Consider the following 12,839-nt stretch of genomic DNA (forward strand, 5'->3'; position numbering starts at 1 on the left):
TCTTTCCTGGTGGACATGGTTCCTTTTTAAATTTTTTCTCCTGAAAAGCTTATATATTCAATAGTAAGTTTGCAGTTTGAATAGCATCACTTCAGAAATCAGATTATTTTTCTCCTCTGAATTTTTTTTTTTTTTTTTTTACCCCAGGGTCTATTTCTTCCTGTGATGCATTTCTCAATGTCTTCCAAAGTAAAGGTCTAAGACAGGAGGTCATTTGTCCCTGCGCTAGTTCACCGGAAGCTCTCACTGTGGCTATTCGAAGGTACTGTGTTACAGCAGTGGAAATAGACCCACTGTAGAATATATGTGGTAATTTGAAAAGCAGTGAAAAATTTATTCCAGTATGAATCTGCATACTTAACTTCTGAATGACATTTTTAGTTTTCATTTTGTTTATGCCAGAGAAGACATACAAGAAAAATTTCTAGAGTAATAATTTAACTTCAGAGTCCTTTATAATATAATTCCCATTTCTGTAATTTTACCTATTTTAAAATGAAATACACTGAAAGGCAAAAGCTAATTCTGTAAGAAGTGGAAAAATGCCACCATAAGCATAAAATTAATTAAAATGTGGGTATTTAAGTGGAATTGCTATCGAGGAAAGTCATTCTTTAAAGTAGTCTGTTTAAAGAGAATTATGACATTCTGCAGGGTTTTTTTGGCTGACTGGTGCTTTTTAACCATTCACAGACTCTCAGTAATCATCTGGAAATACCCTTTGAGTCTGGGGGATTTGTGCCTAGAAACAAAATGGATAAATTCTAATAAAACTATTAAACCTTAAGTATATGAATGTCAGTATGCAGCAGTCACCTGTCATGAGTATTGTAGCTCACAGTAAATGGCATAACTGTTGTCTGTTTTGGCAGAGTTTTCTGAAAGTTATACCTTGAACAGTAGGCACTTTGTTTTTGAGTTCAGATTTCTGCAGCCATTTATAATTGTTTCACATGTTAAAACATGCAGTATAAAACTGTAAAGCACTGTAATAGCATTAAGTAAAATACTTCCTGCCACAAAGTTTAAAATACACTGTCCAAGTGAAATTTAACTGGATTTTCAAATAACTTTCCAACGAAACATCACAGGAAGAAAGACATGAAGCCAAGAGTGTGGTTGACTTTCAGCTGCCTCATTATTAACTTAAAACATCTGAAAGCTATCCATTAGGGACTTATCCTGTCCAGATTAGTTTTCTCTCTGTGAACTACAGGATCTCAGAGAGCCCTTCCTTCAGCTCCACCAGCCTGTTCTCAGCATTATACCAAGGCATACATTGTTTTTCCCCTGCACTGAGTTTCCCTGCCATAGGCTGTGCAGACCTTCACTCCCTAGGAATGAGCTCTTGCTTGTAAGTGCAGAGAGGAGGTGGAAGGGCAGCAGACATCGCTTGTGCTGAGCACTGACTAACAGGAGAGGGGTTTCATTTCCTGTGCTACCCCTGGAAAATCTGCCCCAAATCTCAGGTTATGAAGTGGGAGAACTCACTGCATCTCAACATACGGTGGCTGGCATGCCCTTTCTAGACTTAAACTGTGCTTACAGCCACCTGAAGCACTAGAGATTCATTTTCAAATTAACTAGCATTGAGAGCTTACGTAAAAAATTTTATTAGCATATAAAATAGTGGATAATTAAAAAAAAAGGGCATTTTTATCTTCAATGCCTCGCTGTGTAATTACAGAGCAGTTCTTACTACAGTGAATGTTACTGAACACGTATCTCCTTTTTTTGAAATCTGTTTAATGGTAGGATAATACCAGCTGAACTTGGGAGCTTTAGTATTTTTCATTTTATTCAAGCCATCTCCACTGACAGTAAAGTCATTATCATACAAGTTCCAAAGACTTACAGCTGAAGTATGCATTAAAATGACTCCCTGCAGAGCACAGATCCAGAGAGGTACCTGTTAATGCTCTGACTCTTTCAAAATCTATGGTGTATTTTTACTGATCTTCCTACAAGGAAGAGTAACAAAACCAGTTCTCAGTTGAAATACCCTTATATTTTAGGAAAAGACAGTCAGTAATAGACCAGTAGGTACTTCAGCCTTAGAGCTGAATCACGAAGCCTAATATTTAAAGGAACGTGTCATGCAAATAATTCTTTATGGTATTCCCCTTTGGTTTATTGCATATTAGTCTGAACCCACTTGCTTAAGGGAGTGCAAAAGTTTAAGTATAGGTCTGTTCCCATTTAAATGACTGGCAAAAAATAGCAGTAAAATAGATTGTCTGTAAATGGTAGTGGTAACTGTTCTCGAAATGCTCTACAGCTACTCTGTACAAACCAGTCAGCTTTGAAGTAGATGCACGCTGTCCCTCTTTCATGGTTAAGGAAACTAAAGGGGTAGGTTTGTCTGGTGGTTTAAGCTAGATTTACTTAGTATATGAAGTAGGTGGAATTATACCTTTGTTTAGTTGCTCCTACCTTAATCAAAGGATTGATTTTTGTCTAGCAAGCAGTCTTACAGAATTCCAAATCCAGTATTAGAAATTTTGAATATGTAAAGAAAATTTTAAAAGTTAACTTTAAAATTAATTATAAGTACATTGGAATGGGGTTATTTATTCGATACAGCTAGCATGGCTTCACCAAGGGCAAGTCCTGCCTGACCCACCTAGTGGCCTTCTGCGATGGGTTGACTACATCAGTGGACAAGGGAAGAGCTACAGGTGTCTTCTCTCTGGACTTCTGTAAGGCCTTTGAAATGGTCCCCCACAACATCCTTCTCTCTAAATTGGAGAGATGGATATGATGGGTGGACTGTTCAGTGGATGAGGAATTGGTTGGATGGTTGCATCCAGAGTGTAGTGGTCAACTGCTCAATGTCCGGATGGAGATTGGTAACGAGTGGTGTCCCTCAGGGGTCCATACTGGGACCAGTACTGTTTAATACCTTCATCAGTGACATAGACACTGAGATTGACTGCACCTTTGGCAAGTTTGCAAATGACACCAAGCTGAGTGGTGCGGCTGACACACCTGAGGGATGGGATGCCATCCAGAGGGAAGTGGACAAGGTTGAGAATTGGGCCCATGTGAATCTCATGAGGTTCAACAACGCCAAGTGCAAGGTCCTGGGTCATGGAACCCCCGATATCAGTACAGGCTGGGGGATGAAGGGACTGAGAGCAGCCCTGTGGAGAAGGACTTGGGGATACTGGTGGATTAAAAGCTGGGCAAGAGCCGGCAATGTGCGCTCGCAGTCCAGAAGGCCAACCATATCCTGGGCTGCATCAAAAGCAGCATGGCCAGCAGGTCGAGGGAGGTGATTCTGCCTCTCTGCTCTGCTCTGGTGAGACCCCACCTGCAGTACTGTGTCCACCTCTGGGGTCCTCAGTACAGGAAAGACATGGACCTGTTGGAGCAGGTCCAGAGGAGGGCCACAAAAGTGATCAAAGGGCTGGAACACCTCTCCTGTGAGGACAGGCTGAGAGAGTTGGGGTTGTTCATCCTGGAGAAGAGAAAGCTCTGGGGAGACCTTATCGCAGCCTTTCAGTACTTAAAGGGGGCTTATATGACAGATGGGGACAAACTTTTTAGCAGGGCCTGTTGCGATAGGACAAGGGCTAATGGTTTTAAACTGAAAGAGGGTAGATTTAGACTAGATGTAAGGAAGGAATTTTTTACAATGAGGGTGGTGAAACACTGGAACAGGTTGGCCAGAGAAGTTGTGGATGCCCCATCCCTGGCAGTGTTGAAGGCCAGGTTGGATGGGGCTCTGAGCAACCTGGTCTAGTTGAAGATGTCCCTGCTTATTGCAGGGGAGGTTGGACTAGATGACCTTTAAAGGTCCCCTCCAACCAAACTATTCTATGATTCTATGATTTATATCTCATCTTCTTTCCAAGTGATTTTTCTCTTTCTGTTTGGCAGAGGTATTTGTTTTAGGGGAGTTTCTGTGTGGATATCATGGACAAGACAAAATAAGATACCATGTATTACAGGATTGTTGCTGACAAGACGCTTTTTAAGGTGCTGTCAGGTGCTTGGCTCCCCACCTCACTCCTCCATCCTGGACCTCTGACTTTCCTTTTAGTGTCAGATAACTAGTTGCCTGCAAGAGGAGCACGGTTAACTAGTGTCTCATTCAAGGATCAGCCTCAGACTACCAGGATGCCAGAAGTTACTCTGAAATAGCAGCTCTGAAGTGCCTGTCATGTGGACCCCAGTCCTCAGCACGGACTCCCCTCTGCACACCTGCTTCCATTGCACAGCACTTCTGGCTAACGCGGGCAACGCTGCTATCTCAACGCAGGCCACAGCAAGTGTAACGCTATTGACAAGTCCCCCAACATGATCCTAGCAGGCCTCTTGTCTCCAGCTTCATTCACTTCTTGGCACCCCTGTCCTGTACACAGCCAGTGTCTTTCAAAGCTGCACCCACTCTTCTTTTTAGCAGTCTTTGGATGTGATAAGTAATGCAAGAAAATGTATGTGATGAAAGTCTAGATGGCCTCTACTCCTAGAAGGTTGTGAGAAGCTGCATGTGCCTGCAGGAGACCTTTCTTCTCATGAGCAGCAAAATGTGTGTTTTGGGAAGCAAGGGTGACAGGAAGTTGATCAATAATGTCGCTGAAAGTTCCTTTTACATGATGGGAATGTTATTTATCACAGCTTCTTGTTTACTAGCACCATTTGTTATGCTCTAATGCATTTTCAAGTGTGCCCACATCCTTCTTTGTTGACAATGTCACTTGAGAAATAGGCCTCGTAAAACCTATTAATTGAAATTTATAGTGCCAATCACTGCAAGGCTTACGTGAGCATGATTGGCTAAGGCCCATCTAGTATTTCAAGCACAGTAGAGGAGAAATGTCATATAAAAGGACATTAGCTGTTAAAAAATAGTTGTGTTATGATGGACTACTTAGGAAAAACTCAGAATCTTGAACTAAATATTGGCTGGTTTATCCGTCTTGAAAATAGCTGGAGTCTGGCTGCTCTACATGGATGCATTATCAGCATCACATTAGCTTCCGGTTTTGCATTTTAAAATGCAGGACAGTATAAGAATCTTTGCAGAATGAAAAGCCCTGACATATTCTTTTGACTTAATAACTTGCATACGTCAACATTCGTTTGCTCAAGCCACAGTCTACATACATACAATTGTATCCACTGATACAGCAGGTGGGTTTATATTGAAACAAGTTGACAGACAGCTTGTGCTGGTGCTGTGGAATTGTACAGCGTGTCAGCAGTGAATCTGAGCAAACTAAGGCGTTACAAAGAGGCTGCATCCACAACATTTTGACCATGACTGATGAAGGTGTAATTTGTTTTAATTTTCATGGGGTAAATTAGAATAGGAAGAATTCAGTTATATTCACTAAAATAAAGATGGTAAAGTCCTTGCAGCTTCCACAGATACTTGGCAGTGAATCTATTATAACCTAATTTCTTCTGTTCAGTAATTTTAAATGCTTAAGTATTGGGAGTGGGAAGTCATGTCTGTGATTTAAACACAGCATACTTGTATTCTAATCTTGGCTTTGATACTAGTGTGCTAGAGTTAGGCTTTTAGTCTGGCAGGTGAGTTGGGTTTCCTAGGTTGCCCCAAAGTAGGTAACATATAGAGAGTTTATCAAGTTATTTACTGATCAGTTCCAAATATTTAGAGTGCAGTTCCCTCCACATCGTCTGCACTGCCTTTCAGTATTTTTAAAACAAGGCAAAAGGCCTTTACTTGGGTAATCAAACAATCTTTATAAATCTATCTAAAAATTAAATACAAGCTCTTTTGGGTAAATGTTAGGTGTTACTTTCATCTCTGCAGCCCCATATATGTGGGTGGCTACTGAGTAGGAGAGTTGACAGACATAATTACTCAGAAAAGACTGAAATACAGGATTCTGTCAGGTGTAGTAGGGGAAAAAAGAAGGTGAAATTTTAAACTCTCAAATAGAGGTGTATTTGCAATAGTAGTCCATTAAGAATAAATAAATGCTTACGTCTGCCCGATGGTGTACTGATGTTATAACCCATGGTTGCAGGCCAACAGATGACAGCAATCAGCCACCAGGCAGAGGAGTTCTGTCCATGCATGGTCTCACTTATGGAGTGATTCGAGTGGACTCTGAAGAAAAGCTTTCTGTTCTGACTGTTCAGGATGTTGGCTTAGTGATGCCAGGAGGTAAGGAACTTTCTTTGAAACTTACTATTATTCATCAATTTAATTAGCTGTAGAAAGTCATAGGTGGGCATACTTTGCTGTTAGACAACAAGCTTTGGGATTAGAACATGTGTACTTGAAAACATTTTAGTTCAAAAGCATTACCTTGTAAAACTTCATGGTTTGGAAATCCCAAGATTTCTTCTCTCTCTTTACCTCAGTGGCTGTCTTTACTCACATTAGGATGTGCTTTAAACAACCTGTCACCACATCAGAACATCCGTTCCTTAACTGTGAGATACTGGTGCAGAAAATAAGAAAGTTGGATTCCGATCTCTGCAGGCTATAAATATCCATAAGCCTGTCCCAGATGTGACTTGGTAGTGAAAGTTTTCATAACCTATGCTAAGAATCAACAAAATTGCTATCTGAAGGCTTGCAGAATGTTTTTCCAAAGAGCTTGTGCCATCACCCAGTTATTAGTAAAAGGAGGTATGACTGAATAGTTCATGCTGATAAATTCAGACTGAACCAGTGCTTCTAAAGATGAAGATAAGATTTTTCCTAAGAGAGCTAGATTTTAAATGAGATGTTATAGAGACTAGGAAAGGATAATACTGTAGTTTTTCATGAGAGAATGTCTGTTATGCACCAAAGGAATAAAACATAATGAAGCATCTTCTAAAATTTCAGTTGAACAACTTAAAGGAAGATAAGATTGGTTGTTGTCTAACAGTTATAAGATAATATAGATGTGCCATCTTGCACTTCATACTACATCCTGATTGTTTTAATAAAAGTCGATGCTCCTGTTTATCCTCAGAGTGAGAGAAAGGTCATTCAAGATTCTTTACACTTGTACTTAAAAGATGTGCTGATTCATTTCTGGTCTGCCTTGTTCATCATATCCTCTCTCCAACTGCAAAATCTACACGTGCTGGACTCCAACTCCAGGGATTATAGCTAAAGCAGCATAACTGATTCTTATTCACATGGCTGACACATAAAATAGTGCTTCTTCCTCACACCAGTGCTTTCTCATCCCTCCTGTTTAGCTCCTGCTGTCTCTGCAGTCCTTTAAGACCAGTGAAAGGGTGTCTGAGCTCTGATAAATTCTTAGTAAAACAACCGTACTAGTCTGCTAGAATATCTTGATCTTTCATACGGTGTTACTTACTACTTTGTGAAAAGTGGATTTCCTGGTTGCCTGCCTCCCTGGCAATATAATTATTACCAAGAACTCCATTAGGGTATTTCATTTTGCACTGACAAATGTGGCAAATCTGGTCTTCAAAACTGCAAAACTGGGAACACAATCACATTTCACAGCAATATTACAGATCAACTGAAATTTTAGAGAGCAAGGCAAATTAGTTTTTGTTATCAGTGTGAAGACTGAGTTTACATAAAGATCTTCTCATTCTTTGTGTAAATATTATTTATAATACAAATAACATTTGATAATGTTGAACACCTTAATGTTTGAGAAACCAATTGTTAGCCATTAGTCTACATAAAATTTATTTGTTTATGTCTACTCCACCATGATGTCTTTCCCACAGCATTTATGTTATCCTGTAGTTCATTTTATAATATTTTTTAAAGTCCTTTGCTCTCCCTTTAGCTATAATGTGTTCAGTGAAGCCAGATGGAATTCCTCAGCTCTGTAAAACAGATGAAATAGGAGAACTTTGTGTATGTGCTATTGCAACGGGTACATCATATTATGGACTCTCGGGCATGACCAAAAATACTTTCGAGGTAAGCTGACCAAAAAATTCTATATAAAATCCTTCCTTTTTAACTTTTTCTATTTTGAGAAAATATTTGACATAAAATATTGATATTAGTAATATCAGAATGGCAGTAATCATCAATGCTTGTGGCTTGGGACCTATACTCTAGCCAGATAATCTGCACTGAAGCCCAATTCATCAAGTGCTATAGTTGATCTTTATGTGGGTTTAGTTTTGGCTCTGAAAAGCTTGTACATTAATTTTGAAAGAAGATACCATGGGCTGAAACAATCAGAAGGAAAGCGGGAAGAAAGACAAAGTTCAAAAATGTAATACTGTACAAGTCTATGAGCTAGCTACGTGCAGAATTTGATTGCTGCAAACAGTAGGAAGGCTGCTGGGTATCTTTAAAAAGCAGTTTCTAACATTTCCACAATGCAGCCAGCATTAAAGGCTTGCATTTATACAGAATCCTGACAGATGTAGTCTTCAAGAGGTATCTGAATAGCAAAGATACCTTTTCCTAATTAGTCCCCACCTGCTCTTGTTTGAATTGCCTTAGGGTAAAAGCCTTTTTGCTTTGTGGAATCTGTTTTCCAGTAGGTTTCAGCCCCGGTGCAGACAGCTGTATTGATAGCTCTGTTGTACCTGCTCACTTGTTATCATTAACTTCTGCTGAAGCTGGTATGAAAGGCTGAACAAATCAGAGAAATACTGAAAAAATGTGAGCTGAGATTTTTATTAAGTTCTGATCCTTTTCTATTTTAATATTTCAGAAAAAAAGTTAAGACAAATACATTTACATTTCCCTTAACAAATGCTCCCATATTACCATTTTTAATAGACCAAACTTGACTAATATCTGCTGCAAAATGCAGATCTGAATGTTGTAAACACTATACATTAAATAATTAATGGAGTCTAGTGGATACGATTCTCCATCCTGCTATTGAGGCTAGGAATCCTACTATGCTATTGTGATCTGAAATTTGTTGATAGGTGATTACTGTGCTACAAGTACAATTGGCAATACCCAGTGTGAATGATAATCCCAAATTTGATATATTTCAGGGTAGAAACATACTTACATTCATTTTGTAGTACTTGCTGTAATTGTAAAATCATTCATAATTCATAATTGGGTCTGCAGTTTAATAGCATATTTAGACTAATTTAGATTTATTCCTAATAGTAAGCAAGTAAATTGCCATTGAGTGAGCAGGACCACTCATTTTTAAAGTTAAGCGTGTTCTTAGGAGCCCTCTCCAAGTGGACCTCTTTTCTGTTTTACTGTGTAATTCATGGTGCAGGTATTAGAGAGCCAAAGAGCTTTGTGTTCCTGAAATGAATTATGGCTGAGGATGTATAAGCATTAAATCTGTTCAGTAAGAGTCACCCATGGGCATCTGGCAGCAGAATTTGACCTTTGCTTTTTGATGAGCCTTGAAGGACACTATATAGCCATGGTCTTCCACTTGCCATTGTCTTGAATAACTTGCCTTTAGACAATTTCAGTTTAAAGAAGTGACGGCAGGAAAGTGTGGTTGTGTCAGAATGCAGCTCAAAGTAGCTCATGTGCCAGTAGGATAATGCTGTGCTAGTTAGGATAGAAAAAGAGGTAGAAATCTATCCTGTGGAAGTCACCTATGTGTCTGGTGTTCAAACATTTAGAGAGGCTCTGATTAGGGCTGTATTTTCAATTTTAGACATGCTACAGAAGGCATTATTACTGATATTGTGAGGACTTAATTGACCTTAGATAAAAATGTGGTCAGCTGGAAGAGTCATTAATATACGGTACCTTAAAATAGCTTCACTTCGAGCCTGCTTATTTCTCTATACTGTGCTGAAAATGAGCATGAGGTACTGAGAAGAACCTCCTCTGTAATGTTTACGATTTAATCTCTCAGTAACCTGTACATAGCACCTCAAGTTAGCTGCACGCTGCACAGCAGTTCTTTTTATTCAATACTGTTTATGTTGATTTATGTATTTTTTAAGGTCATAAATGATTTACAGAGCCATGGTTAGGGAAAATGTGTATGGTAAACAGAGTGGGATTGAACTTGCTGGAACTCAGGTACTGAAAATTACACACACTAGTCTAGGAGTTTCCTGACACTCCCTTTGTGGTCAGTGAAGAGTAAAGAGCATCACCAGCGACCTATTTACTTCATTCCAGAAGAGCCATCTGAGAGAGCACGCCTGAAATATTTTGCAGTGTGATCTCTGTGTATAGAATTGAACGCCTGTGTTTCTCTGTCTTACAGGTGTTCCCTATGACCAGTTCTGGTGGCCCTATCACTGAATATCCTTTTATAAGGACCGGACTGCTAGGCTTTATAGGACCAGGTGGACTTGTCTTTGTTATTGGCAAAATGGATGGTTTGATGGTTGTCAGTGGAAGAAGACATAATGCTGATGATATTGTAGCAACAGCACTGGCCGTAGAACCAATGAAATTTGTCTACAGGGGAAGGTTTGATCCTTTCTTTTCTTACATTATGTAGAAATCCTTATTTTGCTTAGAGCGGCTGTAAGGGACACAAAATGCTTTCAGAAGGCAGTGCCTAATCTGCACAGTGGTTTCCCTCCATTGCTTTTCATATTGCTAGAACCAGGAGACAGCAGAAGGAAGCCTAAGACAGTGTTGAGGCAGAATTTAGATACCAAGTTCCAAAACTGTGATTGCTAAAATTTCCAGTTGAACAGCTGGTTAATTCTGAAGATGTTGACTCAACAGGATCCTTTCTGTTTGAGTTGAACATTTCCAATATGCCTAACACCGAAGTTCTTGAACATGATAGCGTTTCCTTAGCAGTTCCTTGTGTGACCTTCCTAATGTGCTGAAACTGAGCAGGAGACATCTAAAACTTCTGAAGACCCTAATGCTGTAACATGCGCTCACACTTGATCACATGACAGACCTCTCATAAAACGATGTTGCAGTTACTTTCTCCTAACATGGAGCCAAAGAAGGTGCTTATGCTGGCTGTTATACAACAGCTTAACAGCAACCTTGGTGTGACCCAAATTTAGTGCTTTTCTTCCCAAGAAGGTTCACTTTTCCAACCCTGCTGTGACTTTATGCCTGTATTTACATGTTTCTAGAACAAAGTCCCCTACTCCTCCTCCAGAAGTTATCCAAAACTGTTCTTGTTGCTTTTTCCCCATAAATAACATACTAATTGATGTACCAGTTGTGAGTAATAAATAACAAAATCATAGTCTGGAGAATTAACTTAGAAGACTTTTTTTTTCATCTGTCCTGGCACTAAATAATCTTCTCTCCTTCTCTTCTATAGAATAGCAGTGTTTTCAGTGAGCGTGCTGCATGATGAAAGGATAGTTATTGTTGCTGAGCAAAGGCCAGATTCGACAGAGGAAGACAGTTTTCAATGGATGAGTAGAGTTCTCCAGGTAATGCTCTTTATGTATGTTTGGAAGCTATTTTTTCCCAGTTTATATTCGTTTTATTGATCTTTCAGGCCCCCAAGGTAACTGACATTTGTCTTTGAGTAATTGTAAGTCCACTTTCAGTTGCACTTGCACCTAATGAGCACAAAATTAGATTCTTCTGAGTGATAGTTCCTATCTGGGCTGCACATACCCACAGAGTGATCATTTTCCTAATCAAAATGCTATAAGAAAACAGGGATGAATTGAAGTAATAGCAAGGAGAGAGTAGTGTATGGTTTATAAGGATATAGTCATTCATTACTTCAGAAGGGTAATGAATGAATGTATTATATACTCTTACTGTCAAAAGCTACCGAAGTCTCTTACTAAACAGTTATTGGCACTGAGAATGGGGTTGACCTCATCAAAAGTAGATATATGTATCTGAGCTAGATCTCCAGATATATTTTTTTTATCGGTGGGAGAGAATTATGTGTTTGAAGGGCACCATGTTGATAGCTAAAATAAACTGAATGAAACACAACCTAAAAATGCTAATTTCTCTCCACTGAGATGAAGTGATTGATTAGCTCAGATCGTGGTATCTGCAGTGAGGTTATCTGCATAGAGGACATCTATTCCATGGAATCCCATTCCAGCTGTCTGGAGGATCATGCAAGGCACATACCACTGTGATGAAACCCTCCTTGGTGGTGTCATTCAACAGTTTGACCAGAAGACAGAAGCTACTGAATACTAAAAAGTTTTGATCTTAGCTTTACATATAGCAGTCCAAGTTAAGGCAATATCATTACCATACTCAAAGTTTTTTCAACTCTAGTGTCCACACACAAAAAATCAGATACTTTAGATAGTAGTCATCTTCCATCTCCTTCATCTCCATGGTTCAGCCAATTCTCACTCAACAGAAATAGGTTTAATGGAGATGTAGTCAAATTAAGTCTGTCTGTTGCTACCTTGTGAAATGGTCTCAGCTCTGTCTACAGGTGGTCGCCCGTTACTTCCACTTCCCTTTCCTACCTTCCTTTCTGTCCTTCCTAAAGGACTCTTCTCAGGTAAATATATTGCAAACATCTTTTTTTACTTTACCCAAGAGCCAAAGAAAAAGATCCCACACAATTCAGAGAAGATGTTATTATTCGTTATTGCTTTGTACTGAATAAGAAAGGGATTCTGTCTACTGTATCCTTGAAGAAACTGAACAAAAAAAGCTTTCATCCATCTCAAGACAGGTATATCTGCTCTCTTGATTTAAAAGATAGCTACATTTCATACAGCTAGAGGCATCTCATATTCACAGTTGGTCTAAATTATTACTGAGAAAAGCTAGAACCTCTAGCTTGTCTGTCACACAGAAATCCATTGAAGCACCTAGTAGCATCTAGGGCAGCTACTGTAGAAGGAAAGGCTTTTGGATTGCCCATGCTTCAATAATTTTTATCAAGTAGCAAGCGCCTAAAGAAAAGGTTGAAACTCTGGACTTACACTTCTTCTGTTTTGTCAGCTGAGCACTTTTGTGACTTCTACAGCAATCATGTCTTACACCATCATAGCCAGTAGAA

The 12,839-nt window shown here is 39.3% G+C and overlaps 1 protein-coding gene across 2 annotated transcripts in view; it reads left to right on the plus strand.

Annotated features, from left to right (window-relative positions):
* Window positions 1-12,839, plus strand: part of DIP2C (DIP2 disco-interacting protein 2 homolog C (Drosophila)) — a 154,847-nt gene that overhangs the window by 74,576 nt on the left and 67,432 nt on the right. For both annotated transcript variants that reach the window (XM_010585631.1, XM_010585639.1), the window contains 5 exons: window positions 148-262; window positions 6,003-6,142; window positions 7,746-7,882; window positions 10,128-10,336; window positions 11,163-11,277. In XM_010585631.1, coding sequence (XP_010583933.1) covers window positions 148-262; window positions 6,003-6,142; window positions 7,746-7,882; window positions 10,128-10,336; window positions 11,163-11,277 — 716 coding nt within the window. The remainder of the gene's footprint in view (window positions 1-147; window positions 263-6,002; window positions 6,143-7,745; window positions 7,883-10,127; window positions 10,337-11,162; window positions 11,278-12,839) is intronic.

The sequence above is a fragment of the Haliaeetus leucocephalus genome, unplaced genomic scaffold (genome assembly GCF_000737465.1).
Source record: "Haliaeetus leucocephalus isolate CR32 unplaced genomic scaffold, Haliaeetus_leucocephalus-4.0 Scaffold0, whole genome shotgun sequence".
Lineage (NCBI taxonomy): Eukaryota > Metazoa > Chordata > Aves > Accipitriformes > Accipitridae > Haliaeetus > Haliaeetus leucocephalus.